The sequence below is a fragment of the Oncorhynchus mykiss genome, chromosome 27 (genome assembly GCF_013265735.2).
Source record: "Oncorhynchus mykiss isolate Arlee chromosome 27, USDA_OmykA_1.1, whole genome shotgun sequence".
Taxonomy (NCBI): Eukaryota; Metazoa; Chordata; class Actinopteri; order Salmoniformes; family Salmonidae; genus Oncorhynchus; species Oncorhynchus mykiss.
The window spans coordinates 2,564,402-2,584,093 of record NC_048591.1 but is presented as its reverse complement, the minus strand read 5'-3'; the positions used below and the strand labels follow the sequence as shown (position 1 = coordinate 2,584,093).

The 19,692-nt window shown below is 41.3% G+C and overlaps 1 protein-coding gene across 2 annotated transcripts in view; it reads right to left on the bottom strand.

The window, feature by feature from the left end:
- LOC110507330 (DISP complex protein LRCH3-like) overlaps positions 1 to 16,328 on the bottom strand; it is an 82,781-nt gene extending 66,453 nt beyond the window's left edge. Inside the window, exons 1-2 of one of the 2 annotated variants that reach the window (XM_036965677.1) lie at positions 15,999 to 16,328; positions 252 to 396 (exon numbers count right to left, since the gene is read on the bottom strand). In XM_036965677.1, the coding sequence (XP_036821572.1) occupies positions 252 to 396; positions 15,999 to 16,242 (389 nt within the window). In that variant the 5' untranslated portion in view covers positions 16,243 to 16,328. The remainder of the gene's footprint in view (positions 1 to 251; positions 397 to 15,998) is intronic. The other variant, XM_036965678.1, reaches the window with a different exon arrangement.
- Between the last annotated feature and the right edge of the window lie 3,364 nt (positions 16,329 to 19,692).

The window sequence follows — 19,692 nt, the reverse complement described above, 5'->3', positions numbered from 1 at the left end:
ATTCATCAAGCTCATTGTACAAATTTCACTCGAGGTGATACTTTTGTATTATTTTGGTGGGCTAACTTCCTTCTTGGGAAATTGCATTTGGGAGTTTTTGCATCTCGGGTCCAAGATTGTATTATTAGTTTTTGTATTTTTTTTGGGGGGGGGGGGGGGGGGTAACCAAAATAGTTCCTGGTTTGGCATAGCAATTTCTGTATATTGCAACTAAGTAGCTTACACCACTGGTGTGTGTGCACGCCCGTTACCTTATGTTCAGGTAGGTGAGGGCCTGGAGATTGAGAAGACTCTCGGGCAGTGAGCGCAGGCAGTTCTGGTAGAGGTTAAGGTGTTCCAGAGAAACAAACATACACACCTCCACGGGCAGTTCTGGCAGACGGTTACGGGACAGATCTAAACAAGGGGAGAGAGACATATACGTCACGCCACAGTTTATTTCATTTATTCAACCCTTTATTTGAGCAGGTGATTTTGCTGGTTTTGTTTTCACACCTGTAGGTGTCCTAGTGTTAGGGCCGTTCGGTAGACTGAAGTTGGTTAAGAACACATTCTCAACAGCAAGAAAGGCTGTGTTGGGATCTAGCCAGGGTTGTATTCACTCGGTACCAAATAGAAGAAATTGTACTGAAACGAGGAGTGATTACTTGAACTTGGTATGCACTAATGAATAAAACTCAGGACATTTGGGCCCAGCCGAACACATACTCCCGTGGCAAGTGCCATGGGATCTGTAAGGACATCGGTTGTCACTCAACTGATGGACAGCACCCTTTACAGGGCAGTGTCCCCAGGACAGTGACTGGGGACACTGCCCTGTAAAGGGTGCTGTTCAAAACCCTGCACAGCAGTTACATTTACCATGTGTTCTGTAGGCCTAAATGGCCAATGTCCTTAACGAATAAAACAGATTTATTTTAGTTTGTTCCTTTCAAAAGTGTAAATCAGAATTGTTTATAGAAATCACAAATGCTTTGGTTTGCCAATAATCTAATACAAGTATACTAAATGTACAAGTCCACTCAATTAGCAGGTTACATTTATAAACACTGTCGGAATATCAAACAGATGTGCTTATTGCCTGTGGAGTATGTGAAATGCAGTGAAATTGTTATTTTTACTTTCAGCTGTATCAGAACCAGTAAAAGGAACAACAATACTGTAAATACCTTCAGCCCTGTTTCACGCTAACACGAGTACTCAAAATTATTTTCAAGAGAGTACTCCAACACAGACATTCTTTCAAACGCCAATCACTACTAAATATCTGACAAAAAAACATCCCTGAACAGCAGCTGTAAAGCCAAATTCAACCCCTATCCCCTCCCTCAATCCACATAGCTTCTGAGTCCACTCTGTTTGCTAGCCTAAAAGCTGGTTGTTTCTTAGTGTTACGCTAGCTGCATAAAAATATGGTACAGTGAAGACATACGTTAAAGATATGATTTGGTGATTTTGCTATCCTATTCCCAAGCATAGGTCTTTACTTTCTCCACTGCTTATCGTGATGTAATACTGTGATAAGAACTCGGGGTGAATGCTGGAAAACTTATCTACAGTAGTATTTTATAACTACAGGTATTTTAATAGACCACTCATTCTGACTAAATGTGTTTTGTTGGGTGTTTAAATAAGAGTAGGCCTATGTTACAGACAGCAACACAAAAGACAATTTCCATCACACACAGACAGAGACAGTCACACACACCCGTGATGTCTGAAAATAGCCACCAAGCTGACAGATAAAGGGGCGTTCTCCCTCCAGTCAGAGCAAAGGCCTCAGTATCTTTAAGCAGCTCTTCTTGTACTAAATAAGTAATGCTGAGCGAGCCTCCTAGCTCCTTTTTATCTTCCTATAGTGGATCGCCGGGACCGCATTTTCCATTCATAAACCATGCCGTGGGCAGTTCTAAAACTACTTGCACGTTGTTAACCATTTGTTTACACTTTGCTCCGTCATGTTACCTTATTAGCTAGCTAACTACCTGTTAACTTGACCAGTATATCCCAACATTTTGGGCCACAGACAGAAAAAAGGGATAGCTTTTTCAGGAGTTTGTGATCATCTGCGAGCAAGTATTTCTGTATGTGTGTCACATATTGTTCAGTAATACTGTGCAGTGAGTGTTGCTGTATCCCGATGGCAATCCCAGCCAAGTCGTCTATATTTATCCCCTGCAGCTGTGTGAGGATCCAGGATACAGGAAGCTGCTGCTCTCCGCAACGGTGTCTGCTTCCTACCCCAGCCAGGCTCTCCCTCCGACCAGAGACAACCACGCCGAAAGATGCCCAATGACAGAAATATGGGCTAAGTCCAAATTCTCTCTCCTTCATCCCAAAGTGTGCACACTTACTCACTTCCCTTCACTGATTTCAAGTTTTAATGTCACATGCACAGTGAAATGTATTTCTTGCAAGTTCTAAACCCAAACAATCGGTAACCAATATCAATGTAGCAAAAATAACATGAGGTAAAACAAAAACACAAGAAAGTAAGCAACCTACAGGGACAGTTCCAATACCATATTTACAATGTGCAGAGATACTGGAGTTATAGAGGTACAGTGCCTTGCGAAAGTATTCGGCCCCCTTGAACTTTGCGACCTTTTGCCACATTTCAGGCTTCAAACATAAAGATATAAAACTGTATTTTTTTGTGAAGAATCAACAACAAGTGGGACACAATCATGAAGTGGAACGACATTTATTGGATATTTCAAACTTTTTTAACAAATCAAAAACTGAAAAATTGGGCGTGCAAAATTATTCAGCCCCCTTAAGTTAATACTTTGTAGCGCCACCTTTTGCTGCGATTACAGCTGTAAGTCGCTTGGGGTATGTCTCTATCAGTTTTGCACATCGAGAGACTGACATTTTTTCCCATTCCTCCTTGCAAAACAGCTCGAGCTCAGTGAGGTTGGATGGAGAGCATTTGTGAACAGCAGTTTTCAGTTCTTTCCACAGATTCTCGATTGGATTCAGGTCTGGACTTTGACTTGGCCATTCTAACACCTGGATATGTTTATTTTTGAACCATTCCATTGTAGATTTTGCTTTATGTTCTGGATCATTGTCTTGTTGGAAGACAAATCTCCGTCCCAGTCTCAGGTCTTTTGCAGACTCCATCAGGTTTTCTTCCAGAATGGTCCTGTATTTGGCTCCATCCATCTTCCCATCAATTTTAACCATCTTCCCTGTCCCTGCTGAAGAAGCAGGCCCAAACCATGATGCTGCCACCACCATGTTTGACAGTGGGGATGGTGTGTTCAGGGTGATGAGCTGTGTTGCTTTTACGCCAAACATAACGTTTTGCATTGTTGCCAAATTTGCCAATTTTGGTTTCATCTGACCAGAGCACCTTCTTCCACATGTTTGGTGTGTCTCCCAGGTGGCTTGTGGCAAACTTTAAACTACACTTTTTATGGATATCTTTAAGAAATGGCTTTCTTCTTGCCACTCTTCCATAAAGACCAGATTTGTGCAATATACGACTGATTGTTGTCCTATGGACAGAGTCTCCCACCTCAGCTGTAGATCTCTGCAGTTCATCCAGAGTGATCATGGGCCTCTTGGCTGCATCTCTGATCAGTCTTCTCCTTGTATGAGCTGAAAGTTTAGAGGGACGGCCAGGTCTTGGTAGATTTGCAGTGGTCTGATACTCCTTCCATTTCAATATTATCGCTTGCACAGTGCTCCTTGGGATGTTTAAAGCTTGGGAAATCTTTTTGTATCCAAATCCGGCTTTAAACTTCTTCACAACAGTATCTCGGACCTGCCTGGTGTGTTCCTTGTTCTTCATGATGCTCTCTGCGCTTTTAACGGACCTCAGACTATCACAGTGCAGGTGCATTTATACGGAGACTTGATTACACACAGGTGGATTGTATTTATCATCATTAGTCATTTAGGTCAACATTGGATCATTCAGAGATCCTCACTGAACTTCTGGAGAGAGTTTGCTGCACTGAAAGTAAAGGGGCTGAATAATTTTGCACGCCCAATTTTTCAGTTTTTGATTTGTTAAAAAAGTTTGAAATATCCAATAAATGTCGTTCCGCTTCATGATTGTGTCCCACTTGTTGATTCTTCCCAAAAAAATACAGTTTTATATCTTTATGTTTGAAGCCTGAAATGTGGCAAAAGGTCGCAAAGTTCAAGGGGGCCGAATACTTTCGCAAGGCACTGTAGATATGAATAGGGGCAAGGTAACTAGGCATCAGAAGTTTCCATTCTGAAAATGTAGCGGCGGACATTTGAGAAATTGACCGGTCCCATATGCATTGGGTGCATAACCTGATCAGGGCGTGTTCAGAGTGACAGAAATGACATTAAGAATATGGTAATTAATCTTAATAGGAGACGGAAGTCGAGGATGCAATGACGTGTGTCCTTACCGGGTACTTTGAAGATGTTAGAATAACTGTCCACATTTACCTTTCCTCAACAAACAAGACCAGTAACAAACAAAATCATTAGTCTATGCGTAGGTGGTGTGTTCAAGTTGGGGGAAGCAAATGTTCAACAGAAAAATGCACCTTTAAAATAATGCATTCCATGCTGACTTGCATAAGACAGCCAACTATTCATAATGTGAAGAGTAGATTGGATAGTCATAATTTAAACTAACTCAATCACTGTTCACAAAAAAAGAACATTCAACGCATGGCCGAGCACATATAGCCTGTCATGCAATTTTGTTACTCTTTATATGGCTGCAAAAATGAGCAGAACCTTTTTAAATATGACCAATTACAGGGTAGCCTACTCTTTATAGGGCTGCAGAAATGAGCAGAACCGTTTTAAATATGACCAATTACAGGGTAGCCTACTCTTTATATGGCTGCAGAAATGAGCAGAACCTTTTTAAATATGACCAATTACAGGGTAGCCCACTCTTTATATGGCTGCAGAAATGAGCAGAACCTTTTTAAATACGACTAATTACAGGGTAGCCTACTCTTTATATGGCTGCAGAAATGAGCAGAACCTTTTTAAATATGACCAATTACAGGGTAGCCTACTCTTTATATGGCTGCAGAAATGAGCAGAACCTTTTTAAATATGACCAATTACAGGGTAGCCTACTCTTTATATGGCTGCAGAAATGAGCAGAACCTTTTTAAATACGACTAATTACAGGGTAGCCTACTCTTTATATGGCTGCAGAAGTGAGCAGAACCTTTTTAAATACGACTAATTTACAGGGTAGCCTACTCTTTATATGAATACTGGGTGTGTCTTGGTGGTGGCAAGTATTCACCAAAGAAACACTGACAAATCACAACCCCAAGCCAACTCACGTTTGGCTTGTCACGGCAGCCAGCATTTCTTGAGAAAGCCAAAAGAAACTATACCAAATGAGTGGGTGCAGTTCCCCTTTAATTTCTTCCAGTGAGCTCCTGCCTTAGATAACCGGGTGTGGACTGGCCACAGAGACATGGGTCTGGCGGAACAAAACAGAGGGAGAGAGAACAACAAGAGAGGCCTCTGCCAAGTTAACCAAGTCAGGTCTCACTCTCGATCTCCGTTTTCCTCTTTTCCTTTGTAAGGGTCTGGCAGTGTGAACTGTGTCTGGATGTAGCCCCCAAGCATCGCCAAACTGGCAGGGCACATACACACTGCATTGACTACGCTCCAATTCCTCAGTCAGTGCACACAGACAACACTGATCAGTGGAGCGCCCAGGCAAGAGCATTACAGACTTAGTCAGACAAGGACATGTATACCCCCTCTGTCTCGCTCTCTCTATACAGTTAGGGATGGCAATATATCAAATTCATTTGAACGCATGTTTTAGCGGCATGTTCCAAATGCTTCTACTGCATTTTTATAAGCGTTCCGTCTTTTTGGCCTTGTCTCCTTCTCTCATTTTGTGCTGTGAGCACCTTCCGACTCGCAGACACCAAGCGCCTCCTGCCTCTCAACAACAAAGACGAAAGCTGACTTCTTCCTCTCTGACAACGAGCCATTTAAACTAGCTATTTACATTTTAGGTTTGGTCCAACAGGTAGGCCATTCTGACACCAAAAAGACATATCGTAGACTTGAACTAAACCTTTCTAACAATACCTTTTTTATGTTTCATCTCCCAAAATGTAGAACATACTAGGGTTGGGTGCAGTGGAGGAAGGGGAGGACCATCATTTTTTTCTTTTTTTATGTATTGTAAAACATTAAATAAAAGATACAACTATTCTAAATATAATCAAGCCACCAAATAATGAAAAACACTATTTTGCAAAGAAGATCTACCAGTGGCCTCAACAGCACTCTGTAGGGTAGCACCATGGTGTAGCCGGAGGACAGCTAGCTTCTGTCCTCCTCTGGGTACATTGAATTCAATACGAAACCTAGGAGGCTAATGGTTCCCACCCCCTTCCAGACTTACACAGTAATTATGACAACTTCCGGAGGACGTCCTCCAGCCTATCAGAGCTCTTGCAGCATGAACTAACATCTTGTCCACCCAATCAAACAATAAGAGAATTGATCTAGTACTGAAGGATAAGCTACAGCTAGCTAGTACTGCAGTGTGCAAATTGTGGTGAGTAGTTGACTCAAAAGAGATCACTCATTGAACAGTTTTGAACTAATTAATTTCTTCCAAAATTAAGAAGAAGCAAGAGAGAAATAGAGGGATTGAAAGTGAGAAAAAAAAACAGCTAACTAGTTCAGCCTACTGAAACACCCTGCTCAAACAGGGGGATGCCATGTTAGCTAGTTGGATATGACTATTCAACACAACACTGGAACTCTTCCAAGTCAAGGTAAGCTTTTGGTTTTCCTAATTTATTGCCACCGGGGCATGCCAGTGTAACTGTTTACTGACTACACTGTCACAGCATGATTGTATGGGTTGACTAACACTTTAGTGCTATTAGCTATGTTGACTAAGACATTACTTTAGCTAATATGGTTACAACGATGTAGGCTGTGTGCTGAAGTTATGATATGGTTTGGCTTGGAAAGGGTTTTGAGCCTGGTCACATACAGTTGATGTGTTGTGCATTGAAGTCCACAAGCGAAGAGTTGAGGAGGAGAGTGCATAGATGCTTTGCTTGTGATCAGGGGTGTATTCATTCCACTGTTCCTGTTGAAAAACGTTTCTTAAACAGAAGCAAACAGAACAAAACAGGGATAAACATACCTGAATTTGTCCAATAGAAACTCTCATTTACAACTGTTGGACTAATGATTACACCCTATATCAGCTAGATGCAGGGAAGTGTGTGCAAGACGGTATTGAATGTCACCGTCTGTCCATGTGTCATTTCAAATTTCTCTCGACCTGTGTGCACCTACATTGTAAACTTTTCATATGCTTGGTTGTAGCAACCTCATGATAGGTATAGGGAAAATTTGAATATCATGTAGTAGCCTAAACCTGTCATTATTACATTGAACTGGGTGAATGGAATGAGTCATCCAACATGCTGTAATAGAAATAAGGTTATGCAAATAACCGCTACTGGTTGGGTGTTAACCAGATTTCCATATCTTCATACCGTGCCTGTGCCATCCTGGGATTTACGGTATTACCGGTAGTGCACACAAGGGGTGCAATTTAATTTCAAATAAATAAAAGGCCAAAAAACATCCCTTACCAGAATGCTAACAAAATGCTAAGAAGTACTAAGGTATTCTCAGCAGATGCTAGGCAATTGCTAACGAGAGCATGCAAACATTCACTACAAGGACAGACAACCCAACTCAAAGTTATGAAGTATCTCAAAACACAGTTTGCAGCACGCACAAAACAAATATTAGGCAGCAGCGATCTCAATCCAGGAGGGGTATGTCTCTGCTGCCGTTACCAGGAAGCTTGATCTTGCAAGCTCACGTTAGCCACTGAGCAAACATTAGCAAAACCCAGCTGGAGAGAATGCATTTGGCACATCTTAGATAATTAACTTAATAGTTATGAGATATATAGCTGGCAAACAGTGAGTTTCACACAAGTGTAATTTGATCAAATTAAGACTCAACTTCCCAAGCTCCCATTTTACTTAATTATGACATAACATTGAAGGTTGTACAATGTAACAACAATATTTAGACTTAGGGATGCCACCCGTTATATAAAATACCGAACGGTTCCGTATTTCACTGAAATAAACATTTTGTTTTCGTAATATATAGTTTCCAGATTGGACCATATTAATGACCAAAGGCTCGTATTTCTGTGTGTTATTATGTTATAATTAAGTTTATGATTTTATATTTGTTAGAGCAGTCTGACAGAGATGGTAGGCAGCAGCAGGCTCGTAAGCATTCATTCAAACAGCACTTTCGTGTGTTTTGCCAGCAGCTCTTCACCAGCACAGCGCTGTTTATAACTTCAAGCCTATCAACTCCCGAGATTAGGCTGGTGTAACCTGTGTGAAATGGCTAGCTAGTTAGCGGGGTGCGCGCTAATAGCGTTTCAAACGTCACTACTTGGAGTAGTTGTTCCCCTTGCTCTGCAAGGGCTGCAGCTTTTGTGGAGCGATGGGTAAAGCTGGTTCGAGGGTGGCTGTTGTCGATGTGTTCCTGGTTCGAGCCCAGGTAGGGGCGAGGAGAGGGATGGAAGCTATACTGTTACACTGGCAATAATAAAGTGCCTATAAGAACATCCAATAGTCAAAGGTATATGAAATACAAATGGTATAAAAATCGGCCGATTTTTGTTTTATAAAATCGTCCGATTAACCGGTAATCAGATTTTTTGGGGTTCTCCAATCGGTATCGGTATTGAAAAATCATAATCGGTCGACCTCTTGTTCCCAAGTCCCAATCTTATCTACATTTGGTGTATAATTTTACTGCAATAAATGGTTAATTCTACAGGAGTTAATATTAAGGCTGTGAGAGGTTATAGACCTACAGTCCGTGTCCAGATTTCAGACTCCATTTAACCTCTGAACAGCAGGCTACTGCCATAGGCCTATTTGAAGTCCCGGTCTTGTGACTGTCAAATTTGTATAGCTCCTCACAATCATCACATGTAAGATAGCTGGGACTGGCATCATCCTCTTTTACTACTTTCCCAAACAATTTCTGTCCCTCCCTTCTCTTTACTTTCAACTCTCCATTTTGCAACGTTACTGTTTTTCAATTAAACTCAGATTATTTTCCGACGTGGACGATGTTCACTTTATCTGCTGTTCCCCAAAGCATTTGGTGTGTAGGTTATTTAACATGCGCACGGTTATAGGCCCTAAAGCTTAGAGATGTACGCACTAATGCCAGATAATTTTTTTTACGTTAAATATAGCCTAAGAAAAGCCTATAGATATAAATTGCACAAGAACAAAACATTTCTGGTTTGTTTAAAAGGTATTGTTTTCTCTTTTGGCTATAAAAGTGGAACTGACAGCATTTTAACTACTTTGCATATATGAAACAGAATCATAATATCAGTCAAAAATATCAAATTCATAGTTTACGCTACAAAACACACTTTATAAAGAGGTTTTACAAATACAGTACCAGTCAAAAGTATGGACACCTACTCATTCCAGGGCGTTGCTTAATTTGTACTATGTTCTACATTGTAGAATATTAGTTTAGACATCAAAACTATGAAATAACACATGGAATCAAGCAGCAACTAAAAAAAAAGTGTGAAACAAATCAAATTATATTTTAGATTCTTCAAAGTCGCCACCCTTTGCCTTGATGACAGCTCTTGGCATTCTCTCAACCAGCTTCATGAGGTAGTCACCTGGAATTAATTTCAATTCAAAGGTGTGCCTTGTTAAAAGTTCTACCATGTCACAACTGATTGGCTCAAATGCATTAAGAAGGAAATATATTTCACAAATGGAATGGTATAAAGAAGATGACCCTATTTGGTAAAAGACCAAGTCAATTTTATGGTAAGATCAGCTCAGATAAGCAAAGAGAAATGAAAGTCCAGCATTATTTTAAGACGAAGGTCAATCAATCCGGGAAATTTAAGTTTCTTCAAGCACAGTCGCAAAATCCATTAAGCCCTATGGTGAAACTGGCTATCATGATGGCCGCCACAGGAAGGGAAGACCCAGAGTTACCTGTGCTGCAGAGGATAAGTTTATTTGAGTTAACTGCACCTCAGATTGCTGCCCAAATAAATGTTTGAGTCCAACAAAAAATATATTTTTTAACCTTTATTTAACTAGGCAAGTCGTTTAAGATCAAATTCTTATTTACAATGACAGCCTACCCCGGCCAAACCCGGGCCAATTGTGCACCGCCCTATGGAACTCCCAATCACAACCGGATGTGATTCAGCCTGGATTCGAACCAGGGACTGTAGTATCGCCTCTTGCACTGAGATGCAGTGCCTTAGACGGCACTCGGGAGCCCAAGTAAGACATCTCAACATCAACTGTTCAGAAACTGGGTGAATCAGGCCTTCATGGTCGAATTGCTGCAAAGAAACCACTACTAAAGGACACCAATAAGAAGAAGAGACTTGCTTGGGCCAAGAAACATGAGCAATTAGAACGGTGGATATCGGTCCTCCAAATTTGAGATTTTTGTTTCTTTGTGAGAGCAGAGTAGGTTAACGGATGATCTCCGCATGTGTGGTTCCTATCGTGAAGCATGGAGAAGTAATGGTGCTTCGCTGGTGACACTGTCAGTGATTTATTTAGAATTCAAGGCACACTTAAACAGCATGGCTACCACAGCATTCTGCAGCGATACACATCTTTGCGCTGTGGGACTATCATTTGTTTTTCATCAGGATAATGACCCAAAACACACCTTCAGGCTGTGTAAGGGCTATTTAACCAAGGAGTGTGATGGTGCTGCATCAGATGACCTTGCCTCCACAATCCACTAACCTCAACCCAATTGAGATGGTTAGGGATGAGTTAGACAGCAGAGTGATGGAAAAGCATCCAACAAGTGCTCAGCATATGTGGAACTCCTTCAAGATTGTTGGAAAATAATTACAGGTGAAGCTGGTTGAGAGAACGCCAAGAGTGTGCAAAGCTGTCATCAAGGCAAAGGGTGGCTACTTTGAAGAATCTCAAATAAATATATTTTGATATGTTTAACACTTTTGGTTACTACATGATTCCATATGTGTTATTTCATAGTTTTGATGTCTTCACTATTATTCTACAATGTAGGAAATAGTAAAAATAAAGAAAAACCCTTGAATGAGTAGCTGTGTCGAAACTATTGACTGGTACTGAAGGTTCTATTTGACTCAACATTCCATGACGTACACTAAATCAAAGCTGGCCCGGTACATTGCTTACTGCCTCCATTCGGGATTCACAGTTTGAGTTTCACTGACTCAATATTTTGGATAAAAACGGATGAAAGTAATTAAGGCTGGGAATATAAATTAAATCTGACTAGCAAGGGAAATTATCACAAGTCAGTAATAATGTGTCTAATAGGCTAGCGTATCTATTTATGTACCAAGCTAAGAACACAGAGCCCATCTGAGGCTGGTAACGAATTAACTTGGCTCTAGGTCTTCCTTTCCTGTGGCGGTCCTCATGAGAGCCAGCTTCATCATAGTGCTTGATGGTTTTTGCAACTGCACTTGAAGAAACGTTCAAAGCTCTTGAAATGTTCCATATTGACTGACCTTTATGCCTTTAAGTAATGATGTACTTTTGTTTCTCTTTGCTTATTTGGACTGATCTTGCTATAATGTGGACTTGGTCTTTTACCAAATAGGGCTATCTTCTGTATAACACCCCTGCCTTGTCACAACACAACTGATTGGCTCAAAAGCATTAAGGAAAGAAATTCCACAAATAAACAAGACACACCTGTTAATTGAAATTCATTCCAGGTGACTAATTCACAAAGATGGTTGAGATAATACCAAGAGTGTACAATGCTGTCATCAAGGCAAAGGGTGGCTACTTTAAAGAATCTCAAATATAATATATATTTTGATATGTTTAACCCTTTTTTGGTTACTACATGATTCCATGTGTTATTTCAAAGTTTTGATGTCTTCACGATTATTCTATAATGTTGGAAATAGTAAAAATAAAGAATGAGTAGGTGTATCCAAACTTTTGACTGGTTCTGGAGCTACTAGGAAGATGTCTTGTCATTGGAGGAGTGGGCAAGTGATATCGTTTTTCTGTGGCTATACACAGCTAGAGATGCAAGAGTCATTTGGTTAGCTAGGAAGAACTTGAAAGACTTTTCCAGTTAGCTAGCATCTTGTTTGCAAATTCACTCTGGCTATCGAGCTCGCTACTCCAATTTCAGAGCACTGAGTGCCAGAACACAGAATAACTGATGAATTTACAAATGCACAACACCCACTGAATATGACCGATGTCAGTAAACATAGGCAAAAAAGTAATCGTTTACATGTTATCGAGAGAGTTCATGACAAACAGCCTAACCAACTCATCTAGGGCGAGTAAAATGGTCAGAGTGAGGTTTCTCTCATGTGTCGAAGTAGCTAGCTAGCAAGAACTTTAGCCAGCTGGCTTGGGAGCAGGCAAGCTGCAGAAGGACACGTAGGCTACAATTCCACATCGTTCATCAGTGAAATTTTGACGGACAACTAGCTGAAAAAGTTTGAAAGGGTTTATCTGATGTTACTTCGTTAGATTTTAGCACACCTTGCTCTGGCTAGCATTCATTTTTATCTTGTGGATGTACATACTGTGGGGCAAAAAAGTATTTAGTCAGCCACCAATTGTGCATGTTCTCCCACGTAAAAAGATGAGGCCTGTAATTTTCATCATAGGTACACTTCAACTATGACAGACAAAATGGGAGAAAAAAAATCCAGAAAATCACATTGTAGAGGATTTTTAATTTATTTATTTGCAAATTATGGTGGAAAATAAGTATTTGGTCAATAACAAAAGTTTCTCAATACTTTGTTATATACCCTTTGTTGGCAATGACAGAGGTCAAACGTTTTCTGTAAGTCTTAACAAGGTTTTCACACACTGTTGCTGGTATTTTGGCCCATTCCTCCATGCAAATCTCCTCCAGAGCAGTGATGTTTTGGGGCTGTTGCTGGGCAACACTGACTTTCAACTCCCTCCAAAGATTTTCTATGGGGTTGAGATCTGGAGACTGGCTAGGCCACTCCAGGACCTTGAAATGCTTCTTACGATGCCACTCCTTCATTGCCAGGGCGGTGTGTTTGGGATCATTGTCATGCTGAAAGACCCAGCCACGTTTCATCTTCAATGCCCTTGCTGATGGAAGGAGGTTTTCACTCAAAATCTCACAATACATGGCCCCATTCATTCTTTCCTTTACACGGATCAGTCGTTCTGGTCCCTTTGCAGAAAAACAGCCCCAAAGCATGATGTTTCCACCCCCATGCTTCACAGTAGGTATGGTGTTCTTTGGATGCAACTCAGCATTCTTTGTCCTACAAACATGACGAGTTGAGTTTTTACCAAAAAGTTATTTTTTGGTTTCAACTGACCATATGACATTCTCCCAATCTTCTTCTGGATCATCCAAATGCTCTCTAGCAAACTTCAGATGGGCCTGGACATGTACTAGCTTAAGCAGGGGGACACGTCTGGCACTGCAGGATTTGAGTCCCTGGCGGCGTAGTGTGTTACTGATGGTAGGCTTGGTTACTTTGGTCCCAGCTCTCTGCATGTCATTCACTAGGTCCCCCCATGTGGTTCTGGGATTTTTGCTCACCGTTCTTGTGATAATTTTTACCCCACAGGGTGAGATCTTGCGTGGAGCCCCAGATCATGGGAGATTATCAGTGGTCTTGTATGTCTTCCATTTCCTAATATTTGCTCCCACAGTTGATTTATTCAAACCAAGCTGCTTACCTATTGCAGATTCAGTCTTCCCAGCCTGGTGCAGGTCTACAATTTTGTTTCTGGTGTCCTTTGACAGCTCTTTGGTCTTGGCCATAGTGGAGTTTGGAGTGTGACTGTTTGAGGTTGTGGACAAATGTATTTTATACTGATAACAAGTTCAAACAGGTGCCATTAATACAGGTAACGAGGGGAGGACAGAGGAGCCTCTTAAAGAAGAAGTTACAGGTCTGTGAGAGCCAGAAATCTTGCTTGTTTGTAGGTGACCAAATACCTATTTTCCACCATAATTTGCAAATAAATTCATTAAAAAATCCTACAATGTGATTTCTGGATTTTTTTTTCTCATTTTGTCTGTCATAGTTGAAGTGTACCTATGATGAAAATTACAGGCCTCTCATCTTTTTACGTGGGAGAACGTGCACAATTGGTGGCTGACTAAATACGTTTTTGCCCCACTGTAACTGAGGAAGAGAGCCTGCCTTTTCATGGTTGTTTGTTCAAAAGGACTGTAAAGTTGCCAAATGTAAGGGACTCCCCTGGTATTTGCAGAAATCCATTCAGGTGTATTTTGTAGCTTTTGGCGAATGATTTCTAATTATCTAAAGTCACGCTGTTGCAACTGCCTGTAAACACACAGTCCAGATCGAAGTGAATTATCCCAGGCCTGTGGCAAATGGCTTGTTTGCATAAAGGCCTACTATAGCCTACTATGGTACACAGGTAATGCGTAGACTACGGTGCTGGACCAGAGAGATGTTTTTATTAGGTTTTATTTACTGCAGTGGCTATTCATTGTCCAAAAGCAAGGCTGTTTCCCCACTCTATATTGCTATAGAATTTTCACAAATGTCTTAGTATAGGTAATTCCCAAACATTGTAAGAATTTATGAAAACATGATAATGACCATATCTAAGTGCTCCCTTGTCAGAAAATATATATTTATATATTTTTTTTAAGTGTCATTATTCTTGGTGTGTATATGAACCGATTTTAATAAGATTAAGTTGATAAAATAATGTCAGTTCCACTTTAATTACCCTAAAGCCACCTGGCCCATGGATATAATTGAGGGGACTTCGGGTTATGAGTCAACCCCTGCAAGTGTGTGTGGGGTAGGGGTCTGTGTAAGGGTCCTGGGGAGGAAAAAAAAATCTCATAAGAGGCTAATTATTGCATTCATTATGCCCATAGGAGACAGAGAAAAAAACGTGAAATGGGGAAAATGATATTTGCCAGAAATACTGGTATGGCATGAGCCATCCAAATTATACATGTCGTGTGTGTTTAGTGGCCGTTAGTGACAGCCTGGAGCGAGTTCAGGAATGTGCGACATCGTGTCAAAGCCCAACCCCAGGCCTGCCACAGTCCCTCAAATGACTGTCCACCTCATTTGAGCTGCGAGGGACGATGCAATGCACCATGCCAAAGATGAACATCGTATCACAAACAAGAACAAATAGTTCACCGCATTCCCTCCCTCATTTTCTGTGCCACGAGTTACCTGCAAAAACAGGTAATGGTGACTAAACTGGTTCTTGATAAGAGTCATATCACATTCCATGAGGGTGAAAATCTGTCAATTCTCGCGCCACGTATTATAACGTTTTGAGTGTGCCTGGGAATGTATTGTCAGCATGTTATAAGCATGTTATAACTACATCCATATGAAAACATGAGCTGACGAAAGTTAGGCTGGCAAGTAAATAACTTAGGTAACTAGCCAATCGTCAAATAACTAACGTTATGGTCTAGCTAGCCAGTTCTCTAACTTAAGGTTACCGCTAACGTTAGCTAGCTGAGTAGCTCTCCAAATTAACAGGAGCATTGTTACATAGCGACATGCTTAATACGTTAGCTAGTTGAGCGATACTTTGCCAACTTCCCAAAGCAAATAGTAAGCTAACTAAATTAGCTAAATAGTTTGCTAGCAGCCAAAACAAGCAACATCGTTCATCAGAAAATGTAACTCATTCAAACCAGTGTTGACCAACTCCGCTGTCTGGAGACGTCTGGACCCTCGCTAGCTGGCTGGCTAACGTCAGCTAGCTTGCTAATGTTGGCCGGACAGTGTCGTGACGTTAGCTAGCAGGCTGACTTGGTAGCTACTCCAAGTCAAAACAAGTCTATTTTCGAGCCTATGCTGGCTAGCTAGATACCCACAGCCATCGTCGAAGTGCCTGTTCGGGTTTATTATAAACATTTCCATATATTCTACTGCGCGAGTCTCGATCCCCACTCACCGGCCCGAGTTGTGTCTGTGAGGTCGTGGTTGGCGACGCTCCTCGGGAACTCCTTCAGTTTCCTGCCGCTGAGGTTGAGACAACCAGTTGCCGAGGCTTCGTCTAATGCCCTGTCCAGAGACCGATTCCAAGACGCAGGACCCGGTGCCCCTACTCCATTACCGGGAGACCCGACCACTCCAGAATTGCCGACCGCAAAAGTCGGTCCGGTGTTCTCCGCAGACAGCAACACCGAAGCCGCCATTACACACCTAGCTAACTCCCACCGATTCTCCCTACTCTGCAGCCGCTAGGTTGATAATACGCAAGCGCAGAATGTGAGGGCAGACTGAAGCGTCGTAGAGGGAGAGGCTAGTTTGGGAATTGGCCATGCGCAGTGATAATACAAATGTAAGCTCTCCCCATCCCATCCATACTTTCAAAGTAATGATATATGAATGACATCATCTACCCTTGGTGTGACGTTCCTGACTGATTTGGATTTTACTCTCACAATCATCTTGTGTGAATGTTACTTTGAACTTTGTCACTGTCACTAGGCTATCATTAGGCATTTCATAGCCTAAAAAATATGTCTATTGAGTGGTTCTCAATAGGGGGCCCAAAGGAGTTGTTTACAGGGGTCCCTGAAAAAGCAGAGATGAAACAGAAGAACCATAATATAAATCTAACTAAGTAGTGGGCCTCAGAAAGGAAACGTTTGAGAACCCCAGCAATAGTACTTAGGTCATGACCTATAATGATACTATAGCCCAACAATGCAAGTGTATCTGACCAACCATTGGTCTGCCTAACCACTAATGAAAACAGCTAGATTGGTTGAAACTTTTATAATCCAAAAGGTAACAAGGTCAAATCACATTCAAGAGCAAAACAAACAAACAAAACATAAAAACATCCTCCACTGAACTGTCCACTATCCCACCACAGCACTAATTAATTGTATTGCAACAATACAGAGTTCACTCAACAGGTATCAGTCAGTGCTCAAATGATCAATGAGAATAACCACAATAAGACAATGTTTACAAAGTTAATAAAAAACAAGGCAACAGTAAACATGTTGTCCCCCACGAATGATGCAGAGCCCCCGTTGGGCCACTCAGTGTAATTTTGTAAATGATGGATCTCTATGACAAGACGTTTAGTCAACATCGTTTAGTCAAAATCAGGCCAGTGGTGTCTGAGATATTTCGTAGGTGGGCTAGAATCATCCCTGAGTATGTTAGCCAAAATTTCATCACTCTGTGCCCTTGCTTGTGCCCATGCGCCACCATGTGGTCGATATGAATCTTGTTGAGTCTTGACAGTGTTTGCAACATGTGCACCAAATTTTGTTACAATATGAATATCCTTGACTGATTTATATGCATTGATGTGCCAGACCATGTGAATTATTATTGGTCAACAGTAAACATGTTGACCCCCACGAATGATGTTGTTTTAGGTACAAGTCTGGAAAATATTGTGTTTTGAGAGACCTTTGTCCATAGATGCTTTCAGAAAGTTTTCATTCATTCATATCCCTTTGACTTGTTCCACATTTTGTTGTGTTTTACCACCTGGATTCAAAATGGATGAAATATTTTTTTTCTCACCCATTTACATACAATACCCCATAATGAGAAAGTGAAAACATGCTTTTCGACATTTTTGCAAATGTATTGAAATACAGAAATATCTCATTTACATAAGTAGTCACATGTGTTGTTGATCATTGCTAGACAACCATTTTCAGGAGTTGCCATAGATTTTCCAGTAGATTTGTCAAAACTGTAACTCGGCCACTCCGGAACATTCACTGTCTTCTTGGTAAGCAACTCCAGTGTATTATTTATTCGATTAGATTTGGCCTTGTGTTTTAGGTTATTTTCCTGCTGAAAGGTGAATTCTTCCCAAAGTGTCTGGTGGAAAGCAGATTGAACCAGATTTTCCTCTAGGATTTTGCCTGTGCTTAGCTCCATTACGTTACATTTTTATCCTGAAAAACTCCCCAGTCCTTAATGATTACAAGCATACCCCATAACACGATGCAGCCACTACTATGCTTTAAAATATGGAGATTGGCACAGAGTAATGTGTTGTATTGAATTTGCCACAACAATAACAGTTTCTATTCAGGGGGAAGAAAGTGAATTGCTTGGCCACATTCTTTTCAGTATAACTTTAGTGCCTTGTTGCAAAAAGGATGCATGTTTTGGAACATTTTTATTATGTACATGCTTCCTTCTTTTCACTGTCAATTAGCTTAGTATTTTGGAGGAACTACAATTTTCTTATCCATCCTCAGTTTCCTCCCATCACAGCCATTAAACTCTGTAACTGTTTTAAAGTCACCATTGACCTCATCGTGAAATCCCTGAGCGGTTTCCTTCCTCTCGGTCAACTGAGTTAGGAAGGACGCCTTTATCTTTGTAGTTACTGGGTGTATTGGGAAAGGGAAAAGGCATACCTAGTCAGTTGCACAACTGAATGCATTCAACCGAAATGTGTCTTCTGCATTTAACCCAACCCCTCTGAATTAGAGAGGTGCGGGGGGCTGCCTTAATCGACGTCCACGTCACCGGTGCCCATGGAACAGTTGTTGTTGTGGATTAACTGCCTTGCTCAAGGGCAGAATGGCAAAATTCTAACCAGTGACCTTTCCTTTACTGGCCTGATGCTCTTAACCACTAGGCTTCACCATACAAAGTGTAATTAATAACTTGCCCATGTTTTTATTTGTATTATTTTATTTCACCAGGTAGGCTAGTTGAGAACAAGTTCTCATTTACAACTGCGACCTGGCCAAGATAAAGCATAGCAGTGTGAACAGACAACAACACGGAGTTACACATGGAGTAAACAATAAACAAGTCAATAACACAGTAGAAAAATAAAAAAATAGTCTATATACATTGTGTGCAAAAGGCATGAGGAGGTAGGTGAATAATTACAATTTAGCAGATTAACACTGGAGTGAAATGATCAAATGGTCATGTGCAGGTAGAGATACTGGTGTGCAAAAGAGCAGAAAAGTAAATAAATAAAAACAGTATGGGGATGAGGTAGGTAAATTGGGTGGGCTATTTACCGATGGACTATGTACAGCTGCAGCGATCGGTTAGCTGCCCAGATAGCAGATGTTTGAAGTTGGTGAGGGAGATAAAAGTCTCCAACTTCAGCGATTTTTGCAATTCGTTCCAGTCACAGGCAGCAGAGAACTGGAAGGAAAGGCGGCCAAATTAGGTGTTGGCTTTAGGGATGGTCAGTGAGATACACCTGTTGGAGCGCGTGCTACGGGTGGGTGTTGCCATCGTGACTAGTGAACTGAGATAAGGCGGAGCTTTACCTAGCATGGACTTGTAGATGACCTGGAGCCAGTGGGTCTGGCGACGAATATGTAGCGAGGACCAGCCGACTAGAGCATACAGGTCGCAGTGGTGGGTGGTATAAGGTGCTTTAGTAACAAAACGGATGGCACTGTGATAAACTGCATTCAGTTTGCTGAGTAGAGTATTGGAAGCTGTTTTGTAGATGACATCGCCAAAGTCGAGGATCGGTAGGATAGTCAGTTTTACTAGGGTAAGTTTGGCGGCGTGAGTGAAGGAGGCTTTGTTGCAGAATAGAAAGCCGACTCTCGATTTGATTTTAGATTGGAGATGTTTGATATGAGTCTGGAAGGAGAGTTTACTGTCTAGCCAGACACCTAGGT